We start from the raw sequence: 26865 nt of genomic DNA, 5'->3' as shown, positions 1-26865 counted from the left end.
CCCCCCCCCCCCCTAAATTGAGTTGATTTCAACTTTAAACCCACACCTTCTACACTTACAATTTCTTCATAATTTCACTTCAATCTTCATCGTTTAATCTAAAAAAATGGCGGCATCATAAAATATCTAACTAACTTGTTATTTTTGTTTTTCAGAAAACCATCGCTCAAATCAAGTAGACTGAAGAAAACGAAAGTGAGTTTAAGCATTTTGAATGTTATGAAATCCATAGAGATAATGTCGTTGGATTTGATGTAGTTTGATGTTATCGTTGTCATTATAAAATTAAGTACTATATATGTTAGTTTAAATATAACTCAAATCGCTTAGTATAAAACTAAGGTCTAAATATTTTTATTAATTAATATTACTGCCACTTTGTTTGGAAGATATAAACTTAGACAATAATAAGAGCTTAAATAATTACATCAATAAAAATAAAGTACAACCTTTAGCCTCCTGGTTTTCTTCATTTGATGTAACTTCCATTCAACGCGCTCTTGAACTATTATCTCCTTTGTTTTTAAATTTTCGGTTGTTAACTTTCAAAACTGGAGTTTTTCTTTGCTTTTTAACGAAACATTTTGCTGGATTAAATACTAAAACTTGCACATATCTTTCCTTTTTACCAATTTCGATTTTTTTTGAGATTACCACAAATTTTATTCACAGCAGTCTCAAGTTTTGCTTCACAAAACAGAGAAATTGCCTTATGAGACATTTCAAAAGAAAGATTAGTGGAAAAAATTCAAGAGAAGATTGAATTTTGGTGTGAGTTGCATGTTTAAATGAGTTGGATATTTGTAAGGAAATAAATAGCCGTCTGAAAATCTGATCGTTGCCGGCTTAGTGGGAGACAACTGTCTCACATGGGGAAGAGAGTCGCTGCAATGTGAACTGAAGCTCGGCCCTGTATGATCGGATCATTTTCAACTGATCCGACATGATTATTTGGACTCGTAAAACCCTCACCTCACTGCCCAAAACTCAGTTTGTCCATCCACCTGGACAAACGTATCTCTAAATTTGGTGGTGCCCATTGAAGTTGCTCTAACTAGTGTGAAATAATCAACAAACCAGCTAAACACGTAAAATTCGCATCCTAGAGACTCATATTCCATTTTGGATATCGTTGCACACTCAATTCACTCTAAAATCTCAAAACCGAAGACCTAAACGATCTAGGTTCTCTAATTTATATGCATCAAAGGTTTGCACAATGAATGAGTAACGTGACTAATACAAAACTTATAAGTTTACTTTATACGGCTAACACAAAACCTATGAGTCTAATACAGAATGTCGAGGAAAAAACAACAAAGTAACTTCAAATTAATTCTAAGTGCTTTCGTACACTTTAAGAAATTACTTTTTATCTTAATTAATTCGAAAACCTAGAAATTAGTTCGAAAATACAATTTCAGAATGTATTTTAGAAGCAAATCGTTTTTGCTTATGACTTATAGGATTTGACTTCATATTTTGGAGAATTAGAAGACGTTGTATTAAAAAACTAACACTAATTATAGGTGTTCGGACTTCAGATACACTTTGAGAAGTTACTTTTTGATTTTAAAAATGCAAAATCCAGAAGCCAATATGATGATACAATTTCGAAATGATTTCTGGAAAACTTTTCAAAATCTTTCTGTCTATGAGTTATGAGGTTAACTTATGTTTTTAGTATCCGAACATTCCATTGTGTACAAGTGACGAAGTTGATTCTGATTGAACCGAGTCAAAACAAACCCGAGTGAGGATAAAAGAGGGGCACCGCTTTCATCATTTATCATTTGGTCCTAAAAACCAAAGCGTCTTCTCCGTCGTCTCCAGGAGCTTCATCTCCATTAGGGTTTTAGAGTGTGTGAAATCATGGTGGAAGTAGCGAGTAGAGTAGTATACGATGTATTGGGTCCTCGAGCTGAAGATCTTGATAAACCAATTATAGATTACATAATCAATGTCTTAGCTGATGAAGATTTTGATTTCGGTCTCGAAGGTGAAGGTGCTTTTGATGCTATTGGTGAATTACTTGTTGATTCTGGTGCTGTTGAAGATGATTCTGAAGGTCGCGAGGTATGTAAACACTCTAATTAGGGTTCTTGGCGTTCGTTCTTACTGACATTTAGGGTTTAGGAAACTGAAAATTACAGATTCAAGTATTCCCCTGTGTTGTTTTCAAGCATGAATTAGTATTATATACGATTGTTTTGGAGATAATGCTATTTGTACTGTATTTTCACTATCGTTGGGCAAGGAGGGATGAGATTCTAGATTTAGAACTCAGTTTGAGTTACTACCTCGCATTTTAGGATCTCAAGGGAGGGATGAGATTCTCTCTGTTTGCCCATATGTGATTGAAGGTAGCTGGTGCAAAATGAGTGAACAGGAAAGAGGGAATTTGTGTGCTTAATTCATGGTCCTGTCATAGTGATATTTAAGGTTTAGGAAACTGAAATTTACTGAGTGTTCATTACAGGTTCACGGTAATTCGTTTCCTTGTATTGTTTCAAGTATGAAGTAGTATTGTATACATTTGTTTAGAAGTTATGATACTATTTGTACTGTGTTTGCGCCAGTATTGGGCAAGGGAAGGATGAGATTCTACATTTAGGAGTTACTTTGCATTACTACCTCGCATTTTAGGATCTCATCACTCTGTTTGCTAGTATATGGTTGAAGGGAGCTGGTGCGAATGGAATGAATAAGAAATGTATATTACTACTTCGTTACCTTATTCTTTATTAGTATACTTCGTGTTTTATCTTAGTGACCGAAAGTTAGTGAAAATTATAGTGAGTGTTCATTACCGATTCACGTTTCCTTGTATTGTGTTAAGCATGAATTACTGCTGTATGTGATTGTTTTAGAGACAATGCTATTTGTACTGTTTTTTCCCCATCGTTGGGCAATGGAGGGGTGGGATTCTACTTTTAGGACTCACTTTGGGTTACTACCTCGAATTTTAGAATCTCATCTCTGTTTGCCCATATGTGGTTGGAGGGAGCTGGTGCAAATTGAGTAAATAGGAAAGAGGGAATGTTATATTACTGCTGTGTTGCCTGCATTATTCGTTGTCCTGTCATAGTGATATTTAAGGTTTAGGAAACTGAAATTTAGTGAGTGTTAACTACTGATTCAAGTTAATTTGTTTCCTTGTATCGTTTCAAGCACAAATTAGTATTGTATACATTTGTTTAGAAGTTATGATACTACTTGTACTGTGTTTGCACCAGCGTCGGGCAAGGGATTGATGAGATTTTACATTTAGGAGTTACTACTTTGCTTTACTACCTAGCATTTTAGGATATCATCTCTCTGTTTGCTCGCATATGGTTAAAGGGAGCTGGTGCAAATGGTTAAGGAGCTGGTGCAAATGGAGTAAATAAGAAATGTATATGACAACTATGTAACCTTATTCTTTATCAGTATTAGTCGTGTTCTATCTTAGTGACTGAAAGTTAGTGAAAATTATAGTGTGTTCATTACAGATTCACGTTTCCTTGTATTGTTTCAAGCATGAATTAGAACTGTGTACGATTGCTTAAAAGTTATGATGATACTATTTGTACCCTGTTTGCGTCATCTTTGGGCAAGGGAGGGATGAGATTCTACATTTAGGAGTTACTATTGTGCTTCGCTTCCTTGGGTTTTAAGATCTCATCTCTCTGTTTCCCTGTACATTGTTGAAGGGAGCTGGTGCAAATGAAGTAAATAGGAAACTGTGTTACATTGATCTTAATCTGTGTTGTATTCAAGCTTGAATTAATATTGTATACGATTGTTTTAGAGATAATGCTATACCATGTTTGCCCATCGTTGAGCAAGGGAGGGATGGGATTCTACATTTAGAACTCACTTTGGGTTACTACCCGGATTGTAGTATCTCAACTCTCTGTTTGCCCATATGTGGTTGAAGGGAGCTGGTGCAAATTGAGTAAATAGGAAAGAGGGAATGTTATATTACTACCATGTTGTGTGCGTTGTTCGTGGTCCTGTCATAATGATATTTAAGGTTTAGGAAACTGGAATTTGGTGAGTGTTCATTACAGATTCGTTTCCTTGTATTGTTTCAATCATAAATTAGTATTGCATACATTTGTTTAGAAGTTATGATACTACTTGTATGTGTTAACACCAGCATCGGGCAAGGGAGGGATGGGATTCTACATTTAGAAGTTACTTTGCAGTACTACCTCGCATTTTAGGATCTCATCTCTCTGTTTGCTTGTATATGGTTGAAGGGAGCTGGTGCAAATGAAGTAAATAAGAAATGTATATTACTACTTGTTACCTTATTCTTTATCAGTATTCTTCGTGTTCTATCTTTGTGACTGAAAGTTGGTGAAAATAATAGTGAGCGTTCATTACAGATTCACGTCTCCTTGTATTGTTTTAAGCATAAATTAGACTGTATACGATTGTTTTCGAGATAATGCTATTTGCACAGTGTTTGCCCCATCGTTGGGCAAAGGAGGGATGCGATTCTACTTTTAGGACTCACTTTGGGTTACTACCTCGAGTTTTAGAATCTCATCACTGTTTGCCATATGTGGTTGAAGGTAGCTGGTGCAAATTGAGTAAATAGGAAAGAGGGGATGTTATATTACTACCGTGTTGCGTGCGTTATTCGTAGTCCTCTCATAGTGATATTTAGGGTTTAAGAAACTGTAATTTAGTGAGTGTTCATTACAGATTCATGGTAATTCGTCTCCTTGTGTTGTTTGAAGCATAAATTAGTGTTGCATACATTTGTATTTATTAAGAAGTTATGATACTACTTGTACTGTGTTTGCACCAACATTGGGCAAGGTAAGGATGAGATTCTACATTTAGGACTCACTCTGAGTTTTACTACCTCGGATTTTAGAATCTCATCTCTCTGTTTTCCCACATGTGGTTAAAGGGAGCTGGTGCAAATTGAGTGAATAGGAAAGAGGGAATTTATATTACTACCATGTTGTGTGCGTTATTTATTGTCCTGTCATATTGATATTTAAGGTTTCGGAAACTGAAATTTAGTGAGTGTTCATTACAGATTCATGTTAATTCGTTTCCTTGTACTGGTTCAAGCATAAGTTAGTGTTGTATACATTTGTTTAGAAGTTATGATACTACTTGTACTGTGTTTGCGCCAGCATCGGGCGAGGGAAGGACGAGATTCTACGTTTAGGAGTCACTTTGCGTTACTAAATCGCATTTTAGGATCTCATCTCTCTGTTTCGTATTTGGTTGAAGGGAGCTGGCGCAAATGGAGTGAATAAGAAATCTTATTACTACTATATTACCTTGTTCTTTATCAGTATTCTTCGTGTTCTATCTTAGTGACTGAAAGTTGGTGAAAATTGTAGAGTGTTCATTGCAAATTCACGTTTCCATGTATTGTTTCAAGCATGAATTAGAACTGTATACAATTGTTAAAAGTTATGATGATACTATTTGTACCCTGTTTGCGTCATCTTTGGCCAAGGGAGGTATGAGATTCTACATTTAAGAGTTACTACTTTGCTTTACTTCCTCGGGTTTTAGGATCTCATCTCTCTGTTTTCATAACAATATTGAAGGGAGCTGGTGCAAATGAAGTAAATAGGGAAATGTATATTACTACTCTGTTGCCTTAATCTTAATCCGTGTTATTCATGTTCTTTGTTAGTGATATTTAGGGTTTTAGCTACTTGTAGAAATGGTCTTTGGAAACTGAAACATAGGGGAAATTGTGGTTAGGGTTCTTTATTAACTCATATTTGTGGCTGTTTAGACATACTTCTTGGTTTTTAGTTTTTGTGCGTATTTTATCCAGTATGGATTAGTAATGTGAACAATTTTTTCTTTAAGATAATACTGTTTTTGAACTAGTCTTGTGTATGGGAGGGATGCGATTGTACATTTAGGATTCACTATAATGCATTTTAAGATCTCATCTCTTTGTTTGGTAATTCTGGTTGACGGGCTGTTGCAAATGGAATACATAGTGGAAATTTATACTACTATTGTCATTGAAGGTCATTTTGTTGTCGGGGAAAAAAGGATATAGGTTGTTTAGTTGGACGTCAATATCACGGTACACCTTAGAACCCACTGGTTTAAAATTTTTATTGTCAACTCCACTCCCTTGAAAATGTACCTTCGATTCTTTTTCATTCGGGGGAAGCCAATTGTAATTTTATTTTCCACCATTCCAGATGTCAACCCATATGATATCCTAATCACCACATGTTAGTCAGGGTTTTGCATCTCTTAATCTGTATTTTTCATGCTCTATCTTAGTGAAATTACAGTGAGTGTTCCTTACAGATTCACGTTATTCATTTCCTTGTATTGTTCCAAGCATGAATTAGTATTGGATACAATTACTTTAAAGTAATGATACTATTTGTACCCTGTTTGCACCACTGTTGAGCGAGTGATGGGTGAGATTCTACATTTAGGAGTTACTTTGTGCTACTACCTCCGTACCTCGCATTTTAGGAACTCGTCTCTCTTATTGCCAGATATAATTGAAGGAAATCTGAATTACCACTATGTTATGTTATTCTTAATCCGTGTTTTTCATGTTCTATTTTAGTGATATTTAGGGCTTTAACTACTTGTAGAAATGGTCTTTGGAAACTGAAACATTGGGGAAATTGTGGTTTGGGGTCTTTAGAGATTCATGTTTGAGGCTTTTTAGACATCCTTCTTGGTTTTGTATGTATTGTTTCAAGCATGGAGTAGTAGTGTATACAAATATTTCTGTAAGATAATGCTGTATGTACCATGTTTGCTCTAGTGTTGGGCACGGGAGGGACGAGATTGTAGGACTCACTATATCGCATTTTAGGGTCTCATCTCTTTGTTTGTTAGTTCTGGTTGAAGGGCTGCTGCAAATGGAGTACATAATGTACTTTCGAGCTGTTAAAGGTCATTTTGTAGTCAGAAAAAAACATGATACATGTTTTTTGATACGGAAGCCTCAGGTGTGGATAGTTTATTGTTAACTTCAATCAAAATATACCTTTGATTTCTTTTCATGTGGGGAAACCAATTTTGCCTTACCTGCCGCCATTCAAGATGTCACCAACATAAGACGTACATGCAATTTGCTTACTATGTTATGTTTAGGACTGTCTTTTTATTACCTCACACGTTATTTTATTTCATTGAAGGCTATTGAATGATTGGTTTTCAATATAGGTCTGTATCAAGCTATCTGATAAGTTTGGAAAGCATGGATTGGTTAAACCTAAGTTAGCTGTGCGAAGTCTTGCAACACCATTGCGGATGTTTGATGGAATGGACCAGGATGCAGTTCCAAAGAAACAACCTGTGGAGTTGCAAGAAGGTCCTACTTTGACTGAACGTGATAGGGCAAAGCTTGAAAGGAAAAAGAGGAAGGATGAGCGTCAAAGAGAGGTGAGACGTCATTTGAATTGAACACCCAATTAATTAGACTTAGTTTCAAGGGAACATGGTGTAGGAGTCAGTTATGATATCCATTTTGTTTTGTCCTCTGTCACGACGCAGGCACAATATCTGATGCATTTGGCGGAAATGGAAGCAGCTAAAGAAGGGATGCCAGTTGTGTCAGTTAACCACGATAACAACGTCGAGGGTCCTGCTGTGAAAGATATCCATATGGAGAACTTTAGTGTTTCAATCGGAGGTCGTGAACTCATTCAGGATGGGTCTGTCACACTCTCTTTTGGGAGGCATTATGGTATTTCAAATTTTCTTATCTCTGTCTCTCTGAAACTTGTATTTTTGCTCAGTTGTTATTTATAAAAAATGCGAGAGTATCATGGAAGGATTTGTTTTTGGTTGCAATCTCTGTGAGGGGTGGTTACCAGGTGTTCCTCAATCGGGTGTTTTGATGACTGTTTTCCAATATGCTCTCATGTAGGTCTTGTTGGAAGAAATGGTACAGGGAAGACTACTTTCCTCAGGTATATGGCAATGCATGCTATTGATGGTATTCCTAAGAACTGCCAGATTTTACACGTGGAGCAAGAAGTTGTTGGTGATGATACATCGGCTTTGCAATGTGTTCTTAATGCGGATGTTGAGAGATTTCAACTCCTGAAAGAAGAAGCTCGTCTAACTGCACTTCAGGTATACCAGTAACTTAGATTTTGTCTTTCCAGATTGAAGCAATTCATTGCTTTTTGCAGAATCATACTCTGTTAGTTGTTGCTACCATCTATTGTGTCTGCACTTGTTTACATTATGAGCAAACGACTAAGGCTACTGAAATTATTTTGTCCTGCAGAGAGATTTGGAGTTCGAGACTGCAACAGAAAAGAGCAACGCGAAGCCCGGTGAAGCATTGGACAAAGATGCTATTTCACAAAAGCTGGAACAAGTATATAAAAGGCTTGAGTTCATTGACGCAGATTCAGCAGAATCACGGGCAGCTTCCATTCTTGCGGTTAGTTCTCAAACTTTCATGCTATTGGACTGGATACTTCTTATACTTCTAATATCTCTTTAAATGGACAATTCATATCGACGAATCAAATAAAAACCATGTTACTTTTGTTATCTTCATCATATTGTTTGGAGTAATTATTCAAGAGGCTAAAAGGACACTATCATTCAGGCTAGTTAGCTACTGGCTATCCAATAATGGTGCAAGTAGGAGGCCCCTGCATATGAAATTATGGGTTCCTTTTATTTTTGTTTTGTTGTTTAAAATTCCTTAATAGTTTAGAGGTCTTTGAGGGGTGCAATGCAATGAGGGCATGTGTCATAAAAGGCCAGCTTTAGGGGGTGGATGTCAAAAAATTTAGAATCCAAGAACAATGTAAGATTAAACATGCAAATTAGGAGGGGGCAAGGTACTGAGTATACAATTCAAGCCAGTAAAATTTAATATGGGTCACAAGTTATTCATGTGTGCAGTGCAGAACCTGGTAACTTCGACATCTCTAGTGCAAACTTTCTGCATCATAAGCATTAAATATTGGGAAATTTCAAACTCTCAATTTTCTTTTTATTTAAAGAGATTGAGCAAAATATACAGCATTCAATTCATCCACAATGTAAGTACACATCCATTGAAGACCGTGCCTCTCATTCCTACACTTAATTCACTACATGCACATTTTCTGATCACAACATAAAATCGAGTATACCGTGCACATAAGTTCACACCTGGACTATTGAACTGTTACTTTTCACTCTTTCTTGTTGCAATTAAACTCATCATAAATGTTCGTTATAAGCAGAAGTACTGGGCGTATCAAAATCCTGTATAGGTTTTCACATATTTGCTGCTACTATCTATTCCTGTGTCTAATTTTGCCAAGTGTTCTAGAATCATTTTAGTATTATACCACAGTATCATACTGATCAAAACTAAGACATTGATTTATTCTCGTATCTCAAATTTGTAAACCGTAAGGACACTTCGGCGTTTTTATATATAGCTAGCTCAGAGTTGCTCATTTATGATTAGTAACCTCTTGACTTTAAATGATGTCCAGGGACTTAGTTTCACTCCAGAAATGCAGCGGAAGGCCACCAAAACCTTTTCCGGAGGATGGAGAATGCGAATTGCTCTTGCTCGTGCACTCTTTATAGAGCCTGATTTGTTACTTCTTGACGAGCCTACGGTATGTCCGCTGCATGTAATGTGTCATCAAGATCTATGTTTTCTTTGAAGGAATTAAACTAAACACATTTCATTGCAGAATCATCTTGATCTTCATGCTGTTCTATGGCTGGAGACATACCTCGTTAAATGGCCGAAGACATTTATAGTTGTTTCTCATGCTAGGGAGTTCTTGAACACTGTAAGGATTTTCTCACACTCTTTAACTTTTTTTATGGTTTTGATGTGCTACTTATATTTTGGTGACTGATTCATCTATGATACTTTCTTCAGGTGGTTACCGATATTCTTCATCTACAAGCACAGAAACTGACAGCCTACAAGGGGGACTATGATACATTTGAAAGGACACGCGAGGAGCAGATGAAGAACCAGCAGAAGGCCTTTGATTCGAGTGAAAAAGCCAAAGCTCATATGCAGGTTCACTTCTGCTTACTAACCAAATGAATGAGGATGCAATCTTTTCCTTTTCCCTGTATTATTTAATCATTTGAAACTAATTGGTGAGATCAGAAAAGTTGGTGAAACTTTATTATTTTTGCGAGCATGATTTGCATTTGAGGCTCTGATTTATGACCAGTTTCTAACCATTGCTTTTGCAGGCTTTCGTTGATAAGTTCCGTTACAACGCAAAGAGGGCATCATTAGTTCAATCAAGAATTAAGGTAATTGTTACCATTCGCTTTATATAGTATCAGAACCAATTTAAAACCTATGTCATCGCCATTTGAGTTAGTTTCTGGAATCAATTTGGCAGCTGTGAGCACTTGATCTTTTTATCTCTATGTATTTGTTCAGTAGTTGGATTAGTTTTGGGCATAGAGCTTTTTCAATGCTTGTTTTGAGATTTTGTATTCTAAGGCCTCTATGCGATAATTTTCTTTCTTATGGTTGCTTGTGCTTGATTTCTCCAGGCAATTGAGCGATTAGGCACTGTGGATGAAGTCATAAATGACCCTGAGTATGCACTAGTTTTATTGATCCTTACTAAAAATCTAGAACTTGTAAACAACAAGATTTCGAATATTGTCAATCACTTGTTTGCTTCTCTTGGTTTTCCATATTTACTCGACTCCATTGGTTAACTTCCTAATATATGTTGTTATGCAGCTACAAGTTTGAGTTCCCCACACCGGATGACAGACCAGGGGCTCCTATTATAAGTTTCAGGTTTGTTGCACAGTTCCACTAAGAAAGCTTTTTATGTAACTTATTTCCTTATTGTTGCTCCATCTTGTTGTTTGATATGTATGTTTCCACTATGAGTTTATGACAAAACCCTGAAGTATAGTATTTAGAAAACATTCTGATGCTTAGTCATAAGTTTCCTGGTTAAATTCTGTTGGATTGTTGAAAAGGAGTTCATATGGACGTCTGAGTTGTCCTTGTAGCTCTGCTGCCACTATTCCAGCTTACACTATTTATCGCTAAAAACTGCGAATATTCAATGCCCAATCTGACCAGATTTAGAAATTTGTGTAATTGTTGTTTTCTTATATTAATCATCTATTCTTTTTATCGAGCATTCACACAAATTTGTTGCCTTCTTAAGTTCTTATTATGTTTCACCTTCTATCACAGCGACGCATCATTTGGTTACCCTGGTGGACCTTTACTGTTTAAGAATTTGAACTTCGGTATTGATCTTGACAGTCGCGTTGCAAGTAAGGATCAACCTATTATCTTCACCTTTCCTGTATTATGGGGAAAAATTTGTGACATACTGCATGAATTTTTTAATTTAATTCTTCCTTTGTTACAATTTTCTGAATACTGAAATTGCTTTGCAGTGGTCGGTCCCAATGGAATAGGAAAGTCAACAATTCTCAAATTGATTTCAGGGGAGCTACAACCGAGCTCTGGAACTGTTTTCCGATCAGCTAAGGTACACCTCAAAGATCCCATATAGCCGTCTGTTTCGTACATGCCAACGAGAAAGGGTGGAGAAGAATAAAAAATCTTGGGTGCTTTAGATGTTGTTTCTGCTTTTGCAAACCTTTAGGCTTGTTTGAACTATTTGAGTTTATTAACCTGATTATATGTGTTCTCATGTGCTTAAAAAGTCTTGGCTCTTTGTTTACTATATGATTTAGTTAACGCTTTTCTTGCTATGCACGTTGCCTTTACTTATCTGAATGCATAACTTCTGATTCAAGTTCTGATCCGTTCTTCCATCCGAAATGTTCCTTTATTGCTAATTTATGTATATTCTTCAGGTTCGTATTGCTGTCTTTAGTCAGCACCACGTTGATGGGCTCGATTTAACTTCAAATCCCCTTCTGTACATGATGCGTTGCTATCCTGTAAGTTACTGATCTGTTGCTTACTTGCTTTATACTGATGAATTCCTTCATATTCTACCGGATATATTGAACAGTACACAGACCCAGACACGGACACACACATATCAGAATCACTGACTTCTGTCTTTTTCTCTTTCCAGGGAGTCCCTGAACAGAAACTTCGATCTCACTTGGGTTCTTTGGGTGTTACGGGAAATCTTGCACTTCAACCTATGTACACTTTGTCAGGTATATCTCTCCTTCAATGCCCGTCTTTGGTTAACAAAATGTCTGGATCATGTCGAGTATATCCGATGGGCAAGTTTAAAGAGCTTGTTTGCACCTATCACCTAGTGCTTAAGTAATGGTGAATTCTAGTCATCAGAAAACAAGATATGTGCTGTAGCCATGAAAATTTGGTCGGTCTGCTTCTATCTTGTAGTTGAGAGCAGCTTAGCTGCCGTGATATATATATATAAACTCGATTTCATTGTCAAACTCAAATGCTTAAAACAACAATGAGCTGATAAGTAAGCATATAAATTGTAACAACCCAGTATTTTTCGATGAGTGTCGACTGGATTGCTGAACGTAATGATATCCAGGTGGTCAGAAGAGCAGGGTTGCTTTTGCAAAGATAACATTCAAGAAACCACACATTATTCTGCTGGACGAGCCATCCAATCATCTTGTAAGTCTGTTCCCATGCGTGAAAGTTGGGCTTCTGCTCAAAATCACCTGGGATAATTTGTCCAATATTAGTGGAAATTCATTGGCAAGTGCTATTTTGCTCTTCTCATTGTTGTGTTTGCATGTTGGCAGGATTTGGATGCTGTGGAGGCGCTCATCCAAGGTCTTGTCCTCTTCCAAGGAGGAGTTCTCATGGTACGCAAGCTTCTGGAAGTCTCATCTCGTCTCTCCACTAATTTTATTGTTTAAACTTGCATTTCTAATCAAATTGCTTTATCTCCTCCTTGCTTGCAGGTAAGTCACGACGAGCATTTGATATCTGGAAGTGTGGGAGAGCTGTGGGCTGTATCAGATGGCAAGATTGCACCATTTGCTGGAGATTTCCAAGATTACAAGAAGATGCTCAAGTCATCCACTTAACCAAGTTTCTAGAGCATGCGCGCAGGATATGCTTGCATGTGCCGATCCAGAATACCTGCATTATGTGTAGCTTATCTTTTGAGAAAGTATTTTTGTAACAGTGTTCAGAAACTAACAATACTTGTACGAGACAGTGAAGCTCTATATAATAGATGGATCTTTTAGTATTTCAGCTGATCTTCATAGATTTTCATGTTCGTGTTCTGTAGTTGCTTAGGGGCTTACACAACCAGTCATGATCTGTATAAATTCTCATGTTCGTGTTCTTAAGGCATGACATTTTCTTGCGAGATGGATCTTTCTACACCATCTGCATCTTATATATGGTTGCTGGATTCAGGATCTTGCAGCATTAATTTACATCAAGATAAAGAAATCTGGTTTCCTTTCCACTTCTCTTGGCATGTCTAAATGGGCTTTCAGTCTCTGGGCCATAACATTTCAGTTTTCAGAGCGATTTTTTTAGAATTTCCGTTTGACCGGTAAAACAACTTTTTGTTTTACTAGAATGGGAAAAACGGTTTTGACACAACAAACCGATATTACAAATTCAAAACATTCCCCAAAAGTTTAGGGAGGGTACAAATATCATTTTGTTGGTACACAACCACCTCTCTTTTTCTCTCATTCTTTAGATAGAAATTTTTGCATTTCTCTTTTACAATTTTGCAGCAAAAGAGCCTTAGTTTTATATTATTGAATTGAATATAGCAGAAAAAGGAAAAAAAAGAGATGAATAATTCAAGCTTCATATCTTGTGAAAAACTAGATCAAATGATGAATTGGGTTGGAACTAGCGTGGCATCAACATTTTTCGCCTCCCTTGAGAGGTGCTCATGCATTAATCTTAGCACTTGTGATGTTGATGACGAGGAGGTTGAAGAAGCCAATGACCGTCCTCTCATTTTCACAACATCGAGTTCTTTCATGAGTCATGAAGATGATGGCAATGACACCAAGAATCTACCTGTTTGAATGAAGTCTGATTCGGGGTTTGTTGATCGTCATCCATGGCCTCATTTTCCTATAAATCTATGTGTATGTTTTTCTTTTGATGTTTTGTTTTTTCATTTGGTGCTAACGTGTTATTGTTATTGAGGAGGGATTAATGTTTGATGGAACCAGATTTTTGGAGGTAATGTGGTTTTAAATTAGAACCATTTTGTGTTTATCTTATATATTTATTAGTAATGAAATCCTCTTCTTTATATGTAATTTTGGATCTAACTTTGTATATATTTTCTTCAAAGAATTTATAATGTAGACATAATTTTGTTGTTAGTTATGCCTTCAATTTTATTTATTTCCTTTTTCTCTCTTAATTAAATTATTAAAACAAGTTTAAAATAATGTTTTGACAAAATAAAATTATTTTAATCTTGCAATAAGCCGAGAAGTTAACATTTCTTTGGATTCTTTCTTGCCCTCTAAAATCTCAGATGTGTATCTATTTTTCCATTAATTACCTCTATCGAATTAAATTTTTGAAGAATTTCGAATTCAATGCATTCGTCTTTTTTCCGGATACCGTAATTTTTATTGAAAAGGAGATATTATGTGTTAACATACCTTCAAGAAAAATAATTATTCAAATTTTGTTTCCATGGATTTTTGGAGCCTAATATCGCGTTTTTTCATATAAAGAGACTTGGAAATGTACGATTTACTTGTGAACTTTCAAAGCAGAAAAGAATGTTTGTGCTTAAGCATTAGGGGGAACGAGTGATGGTGGGGAAAATATCGAGGCAGTATGTTTTTTCAATTTTTTCGAGCAAATCTTTGAAAACAAAAACACGAAAGGGGAAGTCCAAAATAAAAATAAAATTGTTATAAATGGAAGTTTAAGAGTAGATGCCACTTTAGTGGGACCCTATTATTTGGGAACATCTCCTAAATCTTTATATCGTGTACACATAATAATAAGATTTTTCTAAGCAATCTTACATCATGTCTTCTGAAGAATACCCTAAGCGCTACTTACCTTCAAACCCATCCTCTTCCGATCTTTTTAATCAGTTTGGGAACCTTCTTTTTCAAGAATCATCCAATGCCACCATCAATATCAACACCAACTATCCGGGAACCAAACTGAGACAACAAAATTGTCTGATTTTGAAAATTCCAAAGCTTACTCTATCAATATGGTACGAGAAACTTTACAAAAAACCTGGAAAACTATACAAATCTTTTATGTTGCAGTCTTAATGATAAAACATACATCATCAAGTTCGAATATCAGGCAGATGCTTCTACGATTTTTGAGGGAATCCCATGGATGATCAAAGACGATCTTTATGCCCTCGAGAGATGCATCCAATAAAAATTACCTAAAGAATACAAATTCAAAACTGTTGAGTTGGGTATTCAAATACATGGTTTACCTGTGGAAAATCTATGCTTTCCATATGCATATGAAGTTTCTCTTAGATTAGGGATACTCGGCCTATTGCAACATATGAATGTACTTCTTGGGGTAAATCTTCCAGGACCAAAACCCATATTTTCATTCATCGCCTTCTTCCAAAAGCCATTCCTTTTCCACTTCCAGGAAAACCCGATTATGCACTTGAATTAAGGTATGTACGCCTCCCTAGATTCTGCTTATTCTATGGCTTGATTGGTCATTGGATGAAGATGTGCCCCAAAGTTAGTTACTTCAAAAGCCATGTCTACAACAACTTACCAACACATCTTCATGGAGAAGCTTTGGAATTATTAAAACCCATATACAAGCCTACCATATGTGTCTCTGACAGACTTGCTGAACAAGACAAACCAGTATTTAAGGATATTTTCTGGTGGATGATATTCGTTATAAGTATCCAGAGAAGGGAGACTGTCAAGCAAGTAATTTCCAAAGTCACATGGACTATGCTTCTAGTTCTAACAATCATGACTTGAGGGGAAAAACAAAGATGGATGATTATATGGGTGTGCAAGTTCTTCCTCAATTTTCTTCGAGATCAGGTATGGTTCTTCTCAGAATATCAGAAAAGGCTATGCTATGACTAGAATTCTTAGATCTGAAATCCATGTGGCTGACATTGCGGTTTCTGAAAGGAGTATCTGGAACTCTGAGTTATGTCTTCATAGGGAAAATTCCAACTGCATTGCATCTGAGAAGTCCAAACAAGTTTCCTCTGCGGTTCAATACCCACCAAAAAAGGTTGTTGCAAAGCCATTACCTTTGAGTTTGAGGCCTCAGTTAGAATGGAGAAATTTGGCTCGAGATACAAAAGACATGCAATCTCTTAGGTTTGATCGCAATTCTGATAATATATCACAAAAAAGGATGCAAGAAGAATAATATATTATCAGTAATTCACCAAGGTCAAAATATGCTAAGAAGAACGGCTCCAGTACATCAAATGGTAAGGCGGAAAATCCTCAACATCCGCATGATAAACTTTAATGATGGCTTGGAATTGTTGGGGTTTGGGAATTCCCCAACAATAAGAGCTTTGAAATTATTCCTCAGAGGCGCTAATCCTTCTATCTTATTCCTTTCTGAAACGAAAATGTCTGAGAAATCAGCTCTTCAAAAAATAAATCAGTTTGGATTTCATAATTCATGCATTGTCTCTTCGGTAGGAAGAAGTGGAGGTCCGTGGTTATTATGGAAAGATGAAGTCAACATTGAAATTATCTTATAATCTAATAATGTTATTCATGTTGTTGTTCATAATGATGGTCCTAGAAGACATTGGAAACTCTTTTGTGTTTACGGCCCCCAAATATGAGCTCATATGCTAAAATTTTTGATAGATGCAAGTGCTTTATTGGTGACTTCAATGCCATCTTCTCTGGTGCTGAAAAGTTTGGTGGTCTTCCGATGTTGAATTCAAATGTATCCTACTTCAATAATTTCATACAACAAAATCATCTGATTGACTTAGGGTACGTATAAATTCCTTCTTACACTTGGACTAATGGTCGTGGTATTTATGAGTTAATTCGTGAAAGTTTAGATAGGGTGCTTGCCAACCCAGAATAGTGCTTCAGTTTTCATAATGCTGTCGTGCTTCATCTTCCAAGATTAGCAAGTGATCATCCTACAATTCTTTTAAATACTTGCCGAAACATCCCAAGACCTCCACCAGATTATAAATTTGAAGCTTTATGGTTATCCCATCCAGAATTCTTGCAAAAGATTGGTGAATGTTGGTCCCCTGATAATGATGAAGACATCCAATCTAAGTTGAGAAATTAGGGTCCTTCCTTACTGGGTGGAGCAAAGTTAGAATTGGTTGTATGAAACATAAGATTTCAATTATGAAAGCTAAGTTACTAATAATATAATCGTGGAGACCTACGACTGCAAACATCCAAAGAGAAAAGTTGGTGGCTGCTCAACTGAATGACTATTTAATTATGGAGGCTACGTATTGGGATCAATCGTATGAAGCAACAGTGGGAAAAATGTGGTGACAGGAATACGCGACTTTTTCATCTATCTTCTCAACAAAGAAGAAAAAAAAACACAATCAGTCGGCTGCTAACAGACAATCAGACTTGGGTTTCAGATCAAGGTGAAATTCCAAGAGAACTTGTCCACCATCTCCAAACGTTGTTAAAAGAACCAACCAATCCAGATCCACCTTAGTCTTCAACCCAGTGTAATGCTGTTGAGCATTTGGATAATGATGCTTTCTGTAGAATTCCTACAAAAGAAGAAAGTTGTGCTGTAGTTGTGCAAATGGGTTCTTTTACTGCTCCAGGATTGGATGGATACTCTCCCGTCTTTTATAAAAACTGTCGAGAAATTATATGTAATGATGTCTACAGAGAAATAAAGAATATCTTTCAGTATGCTACTTTACCAGACTTACTGAATCATACTAACATTATATTGATTCCAAAGATCAAGAACCCAGCATGTTATTGGCCAATATATCTATGCAATGTTTTATACAAGATGGTTACAAAAATTCTTTAAAATAGAATTAAGCCTCATATGGATAACCTTATTATGTGGTATCAAAGTTCCTTTGTTCCTGGTCGTCAAATCCTGGATGATATTATCATTGCTAAAGAATTGTTGCATTCCATGAACAAGTCTAGAGCTACAAATGGTCACTTTGCAGTCAAAGTAGATATGGCTAAGGCATATGATAGAGTAAATTGGAGATTTTTGGGAGATATGTTGAGAATAATAGGGATATCGGGAAAATCTCATGATCTTATTATGGCCAGCGTCACAACAGCTACTTTCTCGATTAACATTAATGGTTCTCCCCAGGGATTTTTTAAGAGTTAAAGAGGAATTCAGCAGGGTTGTCCTCTATCACCAATGCTATTCATTATATGCTCTCAGTGTATTTATTTACTAATTCAACAATATGAATCTCAGGGTTTGTTTCAGGGTTACAAACTCAATAGGTATGCTCCTACGATCTCTCATCTAATGTTTGCTGATGATTAGTTTTTCTTTGGTGAAAACTCCAGAATGAATGTTATGAATTTGAAGAAACTTCTTCAAGAATATGCTGGTATGTCAGGGAAAGTCACGAACTATGCTAAATCTTCAACATATTTTAGCAAAGGGATTTCATATTCAAGGAAACAAACAGTTCTGGAAGACTTTGGAGTAAGAGAAATAACAGAAGATGACAAATATTTAGGTATCTACCCGTTAAAATCTGACTACAAGATCGAAAGTTTTGATTTTCTAGTGGATAAATTCATTGGGAGATTACCTGGATGGAGACTACATTTTCTCAATTCTACTGGCAGAATAATTCTACTAAAAACCGTGCTCTCTGCAATTCCTATCTTCTTCATGAGTTATTGTTTAATTCCTAAAGGGGTCACTCAAGAACTAGCTAGATAAAATCCAACGGTGTTTCCGGTGGGGTCATTATTCAAATGAAAGAAAACTTCACTTTTTAATTAGATGAAAGTTTTTTTGAGTAAGGAATATGGAGGATTAGGTTTTCGCAATATAGAACAGATGAATTTGGCTCTCATATGCAAATTGGCTTGGAGATTCCGTTTGAAGTGTGTAGGCTTCCAACTCAAAACCAATTGGCAATGAGTGGAGTGGTTCACCACCTTATATACTAAGATCTAGGCTAAGGAGTTAGCTATGTGGGACTATTTTATAGTTTCTCCAACATGCTCCCCCTCCACGTGTAGGGCGGAGGAGATTAATCCACTACAACGTGGACCTCTGTACGGGTGGATGGGAAACCCTTTGGGTCTACTTCTCATTCCACTCTCATACGGGCCTAGCTTTGATACCATGATAGAAATGTGTGGGCTTACAACTCAAAACCAATTGGCAATGAGTGGAGTGGCTCCACACCTTATATATTAATATCTAGGCTAAGGAGTTAGCAATGCGGGACTATCTTATAGTTTCTCCAACATGCTCCCCACTCAAAACCAATTGACCTCTGTACGGGTGTACGGGCAACCCTTTGGACATACTTCTCATTCCACTCTCATACGGGCCTAGTTCTGATACAATGTTTGAAGTGTTTGGTATCATAGCTAGGCTCTAATACGGGCCTAGCTCTTATACCAATTGTTAGATATTTGATTGAATTTATGATGATGATTAAGAAGGATTTTGATTGATAATGGAGTGGGAAACTAATAGTTTCTACTCACTCTATTTTCTTTGATTTCTTTTTTCATAATAATTTCTCTCTCTACACATTGTCAATATAAGACCATAGAGATAAGATGACATGTGGACATCTATTGTCCATACAATTATACTACTACTTATATTCTTGCACTCCTATTACATTTGAACATTACATTAACACTCAACAATCTCCTCCTTAATGTGATGTTTTGGAACTTGCCTTTGGGAAGTGCCTTGGTGAATATGTTTGCCAATTGGTCTTCCGTCTTGCAATACTTGAGTTCTATCTCACCATCTTAAACGGCTTCTCTAATGAAGTGATACTTGATTTTGATTTGCCTTGCTCTACAATGCTCAACCAAATTTTTGGACATAGCAATTGTGGATTTGTTGTGACAAAAAATTTCGGTGCACCGTTCTTGCTTCTCTTGAATATCTTCCATGATTCTTCTTAGCCATACAACATGAGATATAGCTATTGATGCCGAAATATACTCCGCTTCCTCCATGGATAGAGATGCGGTTGGTTGCTTCTTCGATGCCCATGTAAATATACCCGAACCAAGAGAAAAGGCATAACCCGATGTATTCTTCATGTCATCAATACACCCTCCCAAGTCTCTATCACAATAACCAACTAATTACATCCAAATTTCTTGAATACATGATTCCATAATTCATTGTTCCTTGAATATTCCTTAACAACCTCTTTGCCGCGCCAAGATGTAGATGACTAGGCGAACTCATGAACCTAGAAAGCATACTTGAAGCAAACATGATGTCGGGTCTTGTATGTGTAAGGTACAGCAAGTTTCCAATAAGACCTCTATAATAAGTCTCATCAACTTTTCTTCCTCCATCATCCTTCTTGAGTTTCTCATTCACTACAAGTGGTGTAGATGTGGGGATACAACCAAGCATACCAAATTTCTTCAACACCTTTTCGGCATACTTGCTTTGAGAAATGAACAATCCATCTTCACTTTGATGAACTTCAATACCAAGGAAGTACTTGATCAAACCCATGTCATTCATCTCATATTTCATCATCATTTCTCTCTTGAATTGTTCAATCATATGAACATCATTGCTCGTAAAGATAAGATCATCAACATACAAGGCAACGATGAGAATAGACGTACCCTTTGTCTTCACATATAGTGTAGGCCCACTCTTGATTTTGTTGAAGTTTTTCCTTTTGAATTATCCATCTATCTCGCTATACCAAGCTCTTGGTGCTTGCTTTAGGCTATACAAAGCTTTCTTCAACTTGTACACCTTATCTTCTTCTCCTTCCACCACAAAACCTTGTGGTTGTTCTACATAGACATCTTCATGGAGTTCTCTATTCAAAAATGCCTATTTGACATCAAGTTGATAAAGTAACCTACCTTTTTGGGAATCCATAGCAATCACGGCTCTAATGGTGTCAAGACGAGCAACCGGTGCAAATATTTTGTTGTAGTCGATACCGGGTTGTTGTGAGTAGCCATTTTCCACCAACCTTGCTTTGTATCTTTGAACCGTTCCATCCGCATTGTACTTCACCTCATAGATCCACTTCACACCAATAACTTCTTTGTCACTTGGCCTTGCTACTTTCTCCCATGTGTCGTTATCATTAATGACAACAACTTCTTCTTCCATGACTTTTATCCATACCGTTTCTTTTGATGCTTCTTCAAAATTTTCCGGTTCAACCGTACAATAGTTACATCTTTCATACACTTCACTCAACCTACGCATCTTCCTTGGTGCCGATGGTGGTGATGTTGATGCACTAGTACTTGGAGACATACTTGGAGATGCTCTAAACCTTGCATTTGGGGGTGTTTGAGGTAGTTCTCCACCTTCTCCAACTTCATTTGTTGCTTAATTTTCTTGCTCTTCATCAAAAATAGCGGTTCTCTTCTCAATTTTACCTTCTTCCCAATTCCATGAAGCACCTTCATCGAACAAGACATCGCGGCTTGTGATTATTGTGTTGTTTTTCAAGCTAAACAACCTATAACCTTTTGATTGGAGGCTATAGCAAAGAAATATACACTTCTCGCTTGATTCATCAAGCTTTGTTCTCTCCACCTTTGGAATTTGAGAATAACACACACTACCAAAAACTTTGAGATGTCTTACCGATGGCTTTCTCCCACTCCATGCTTCAAACGGAGTTTGTCCCCATACGGCTTTTGTTGGACACCTATTCATCAAGCAGATGGCGGTGTTAACGGCTTCGGCCCAAAACTCTTTAGGCACACCCTTCTCATGAAGCATGGACTTCTCCATCTCCATCACGGTTTGGTTCTTTCTCTCGGAAACACCATTTTATTGAGGAGTATAACCCACGGTTAGTTTCCTTTCCAAGCCTTCATCTTCAAAAAATTTATCAAACTCTTTGTTGTTATATTCTTTGCCTCTATCACTTCTCAAAACTTTGATGTAGTGACCACTTTGCTTTTCAACAAGGCTCTTGAACTTCTTGAAGACGCTAAAAACTTCGTACTTTTGTCTCATGAAGTAAACCCAAGTCATACGAGTAAAGTCATCAATGAATAAAATGAAGTGTCTATTACCTCCATGAGTTGGTGTCTTCATTGGTCCATACACATCGGTATGTACCAAACCAAGAAGTTCTTTCGCTCTCCATGCTACATTTTTTGGGAATGGTTGGCGATGTTGCTTCCCAAGTGCACAACCTTCACATACTCCATCCTTGTGGTTGATATTTTGTGGAAGTCCTTGCACCATGTTCTTGTTGGAAAGCACCTTGAGGCTATTGAAATTCAAATTCCCAGTCTTTTATGCCATAACCATGTTTCATTAATGGTTTCCATCCTCATTGCAATATTTTTTTTGCTTTTCAAACACAATTGGAAAGCTTCTATTTTTCTCCATCTTTATACTCTTCATGACTTGTCTCTTGTTGTTGTGCTTCTTGTCATAAATGGTGCAATATCCATCTTCAAAATGGACGGCGTACCCAAGATCCACAAGTTTCCCAACACTAAGCAAATTTTGTGCCAACTCCGGAACATATAAGACATCTCTAATGTATTTTTTTCCATTGATAGTTTGCACACATATTGTACCTCTTCCATTAGCTTGAACCATATTTCCATCACCCATCTTCACTAAAGAATTTATGGAAATATCCATATCCACAAACAAGCTTTTTTCACCGGATATATGAGTTGTGCAACCACTATCCACAAACCAAACTTCACTTTTGGAAGTCACCATGGAACTTTGACAAGCATAAAATAAATTTTGTTTATCTTTTTCTTCTTCGGCTCTACCGGCTTGTTCTTCATCTTCTTTGTATCTACAATCTTTCTCCAAATGCCCATACATTTTGCAATTGCGACATTGTGGTTTTCCTTTGTTCCAACAATTCTTCTCCAAGTGACCATTCTTCTTGCAAAAATTGCATCTTGGTACTTGAGACGAATCACTCTTTGTATAGTTGTTGGAATTAGCTCCTCCTTTCTTCTATTTTCCTTTTCTTTTGAAGTTTGATGTTGATTCACCCTTGTCCTCATTTTTCTTTATTGCTGAATTTTTTGAGTTCAAGTTGAATTTTGATTGAAAATCACTCTCTATTGACTTTTCAGAGTGTCTTAACAACCTTTGCTCATACACCTTCAAGGAAGCCCATAATTCTTGTGACTTTAATGTAGAGAGATCTTTAGTCTCTTCCAAAACCGCCACAATGGGTTCAAACTTTTCCGGCAAACAAATCAATATCTTTTCACAAATTCTTCTTTCTTCCATCTTCTCACCACACATCAACATATTATTAACAATTTCAACAACTCTTGAAGAAAATTCATTTAAGCATTCATTCTCATTCGTTTTAAGATTCTCAAAATCCCTTCTATAATAATGTAATTTTAACTCTCTTACCTTATTATTACCTCCATACTCCTTTTGAATAATATCCCAAGCTTCTTTAGCTTTAGGAAAATAAATTACTCTTGGTAGAATAGTGTCTCCAACACCTTGTTGGATGTACATGGATGCTTTAGCATTCTTCTTCATACTCTCCTTAAGTAAATCCTTTTTGGGTTGATCTAGAGTTGGTGTATCTTCTATTTCATCATACCCATTTTGTACAATCTCCCACACATCTTGTGACATGAACAAGGTCTTCATTTTGATGGCCCAAAATTCATAATTTTCTCCATGGAAAAGAGGTATTTGATGAGTGCCAAATATTGTATATATTTATCCCTTTTTGTTGGCATTTAACTCATCTTTTATGCATTAATTCTACATTTTATCCCATATTCTGTGTTTTCATTGTTTTCAAGAATAAATATTTTTATTAATTAATTTTGCATTTTTAGGTAATAAATAAAGTCTGGATGACTTGCGGAGCAAAAAGAGCATAAAAGTAGTGAAAAGCCGGAAGAAATCACGCAAGGAAGCCGCGAAGAATGGTGCGCACAACCTCATTTTCTACACACAAAAACGCCTCCATTCTCAGCCATCAGATCGGTTCTCAGAAGCATCCGACGGTCGCTCCTTCATAGATCATCAAAATCTGAAGTCTTTGCCAAGCACCAAAGCGCTGAAATTCCAAGCCTTCAGATTAGATGGTAGTTGAATCCAACGGTTGCTCCCTTGCTGTGCATCAAAGTTTGATATCTCCGCCTTACACTACAGCACCTAACCTAATCTAGCACCGTTCGTTTCGTTGTATCCCTTCATCGGACGGTCGCTCCTCGCTTGCCTCCGCATCACCATCCGATCTACCTACCATCTTCGCATCTCGCAGCTCAGAGTCACAGAACATCAAAACTCGATGAAGCCGCCTAACACCCTAGCAACCGAACCTATACCACCTACCCAAACACCCCCCTTCTCCCAAACAGTCGAGCCATCTCCTCCATCACCCCTCCTCTGCAGAACCATCACCCTGCAACTGTCGCCACCATCATCGCCACCACTCCCTGTCGCCACCAAACACCACCATACCACCTCCGTCATCATCCTACACGTGATTGAACACCTTCCCCCATCATTCTAGCCCTTTATCCCATCAACTCATTACCTAACCTAAACCCTAGGTTATGGGTTGATGGATTAACGTGTGCTAGAGAAGCAATTGATGCATGGAGGTGATACAGGAGAACAAATAGAGTAATGGGTCGAGCTCAATTTGATGTTGCTACATCAAATTAGGTGAGTAATTACCAAACCCTAGCTCTGTCAGTTTGGGGATTTTTATTGTAGAACCCTAATTATGTTGTGGGTATAAATATGTAGTGTGGGAGTGTTGTAAAAACCATGCTTGGAATAGCCAGCATCCAGGACTTTCATGTCCTGTTAATGTTTTTAATTTCAGTTCAATTTCATTTATGTTCATGATTGTTATGTTCCTGTTGATATGCATACGTTTAATTTCCTGTTATGTTCCTGTTAATGTTAATCCTGTTAAGTGTTTACTCTGTTTAATGTGCCTTTGTTAGTTTAAATGCTCACTGTGTTTCAATTCATTATCATGAAGTGATGGAATGCTAGGCTAGAAGCCTTTGAAGCTTTGATTTGATTGTGTAATGGAAGAAATCAGTGCTCATAGCAAGCTGATTATCTTGCCATTCCTTTTGTATGCTTAGGATGCAATGTGCTGATTGTGCAATGGAAGAAATCAGTGCTCATAGCAAGCTGATTATCTTGCCATTCCATTTGTGTTTGCCTGTATTCTTGCCTTAGCCTTGCTCATTTTAGTTTCATTCACATCCTTGCCCTTGGCCTTAGGCCTTGGTTCACTTGCTTTGTTCCTTGTTTTTGCCCTGTGTTGCTTTTGTTTGCTATTTTTTCCTGTTGCTTAGGCCTTTGCTTCTGTTGCTTTGGTTCATCATTAATTCACTGCCTTGCAGCTGCTGTGCAGCACTTGTGCTGCTGCTGCATTGCCTTCTCTGCTGCTGCAACTCTGTTGTTGCTGCTTTCTTTCTTTCACTGCATTGCACTGATGCTTTGCATTTTTTGCTTCCCCTGCTGGTACTTCTTTTCCTGTTAACTGCTTCTTTTTTTTCCTCTTGGCCTTGTGCTGCTGTGCACTGCTTGTGCAGCTGCAGCTGCTGCTGCAACCCTGCTGCTGCTGCAACCCTGCTGCTGCTGCTTTCTCTTTTTTGCCTTGTGTTGCTGCCACTCCACTTCTCCTGCCAGGTCCAGCCCTGTTAGCTCCTGCTGCTCCAAAGCTCATAAGTACAAAGCCCAAGTCAAGTTCAGTTCCTCAAAGGCCCAAAGGCCCAGATCCTTGACTGAAACCAAAGCCCAGTTCAGCCCAAGCCCAAATTCATTCATTAAGGCCCAATCCAATTCAGGCTTAATCAAAAGCCTAAGTTTAAGGCCAAAGCCCATTTGTACTTCAAAGACCAAACTGAGCCCAAGCTCAGTTCATTTTATTATTATCAAACCCATTAGTACTCAAAGCCCAATTTAAGCCAAAAGGCTTCAAAGCCCAACAGCAATTTAGGAACCCAAATAGTTAGAACACTACAAAACACACCCGATCTCTGTGGATCGACCCGTACTTGCACGAGCTACAACTGACGACCGTGCACTTGCGGTATTACTGTAGGCCCGCGTTTCATTTCGCTTCATTTTTATACCCTTTCCAGGCCTACCAAGTTTTTGGCGCCGCTGCCGGGGATTGGTGCTGTGTTTTTCTTGTAGTTTTATTAGCTATTTTTGCATTTCACTGCATAGCATTTGCATCTGCATCTGCTTCACTTCATTTGCTGTTGGACATGCTGTTCTGAATCTGTTTTTCCTCTGCTGGGACGCCACCAAGGAAAAGAACCAAAACCCAACTGGGTTTTTGCAACAATATCAGAGCAGCTGGGCTGTGCTAAAAAGGTAAGCCTAAACCCATTCCATTGAGAGAACCCAACCTGTGGGATTCCAAATTTCTTTAATTGTGGGCTTGTAATAATTAACCCAATTTTTTGGGCTTTTTATTTTTCTATTTTGGGTTTGTAATAATTTATTTTTGGGCTTGTTGTTTAATTTGTGGGCTTGTATTTATTTTGTGTGGGCTTGTTTAAATTCTTCCATTGGACTTGTATTTTGGACTCTGGGTTTAAACCCAGCTGAGCTTGTGACCGATCACGCTAGTTGAACTCGTTAGTGGGCCGAGTACCCAAATTCTAGGCCGAGATTTTGGACTCAGTTCCACCAAAAGTTTTCAACCAAGCGGAGCCAAAGCAAACGCAAAACAAACAGTGGGTTTGCTCCCATTAAAAAACCAAATTTTATTTTCTTAATTTTATTTTTCTTTTAAAAAAAAA

General features: G+C 37.3%; 1 protein-coding gene across 1 annotated transcript; it reads left to right on the top strand.

The window, feature by feature from the left end:
• The first annotated feature begins 1779 nt into the window (after window positions 1–1779).
• Window positions 1780–13158, top strand: LOC113340007 (ABC transporter F family member 3-like). Its single transcript, XM_026585219.1, has 18 exons — window positions 1780–2076; window positions 7174–7392; window positions 7504–7696; window positions 7880–8088; window positions 8246–8404; window positions 9462–9590; window positions 9669–9770; window positions 9863–10009; window positions 10192–10254; window positions 10504–10550; window positions 10700–10759; window positions 11171–11253; window positions 11380–11474; window positions 11806–11892; window positions 12033–12120; window positions 12477–12562; window positions 12694–12756; window positions 12856–13158. Exons 1-18 carry the CDS (start codon window positions 1873–1875, stop codon window positions 12979–12981), a joined length of 2160 nt encoding a protein of 719 aa, XP_026441004.1. The 5' UTR covers window positions 1780–1872; the 3' UTR covers window positions 12982–13158.
• Window positions 13159–26865: the final 13707 nt, after the last annotated feature.

Source organism: Papaver somniferum, unplaced genomic scaffold, assembly GCF_003573695.1.
Source record: "Papaver somniferum cultivar HN1 unplaced genomic scaffold, ASM357369v1 unplaced-scaffold_21, whole genome shotgun sequence".
Lineage (NCBI taxonomy): Eukaryota > Viridiplantae > Streptophyta > Magnoliopsida > Ranunculales > Papaveraceae > Papaver > Papaver somniferum.
Note: the sequence above shows the minus strand (reverse complement) of the source record. Positions and strands in the feature narration are given on the sequence as shown.

Coding starts and splice junctions, on each gene's coding strand:
- LOC113340007 (XM_026585219.1), top strand. CDS start 1,873: ATGGTGGAAGTAGCGAGTAGAGTAGTATACGATGTATTGGGTCCTCGA. Junction 9,591..9,668: donor TACTTCTTGACGAGCCTACG/GTATGTCCGCTG, acceptor ATTTCATTGCAG/AATCATCTTGATCTTCATGC. Junction 11,893..12,032: donor ACATGATGCGTTGCTATCCT/GTAAGTTACTGA, acceptor TTCTCTTTCCAG/GGAGTCCCTGAACAGAAACT.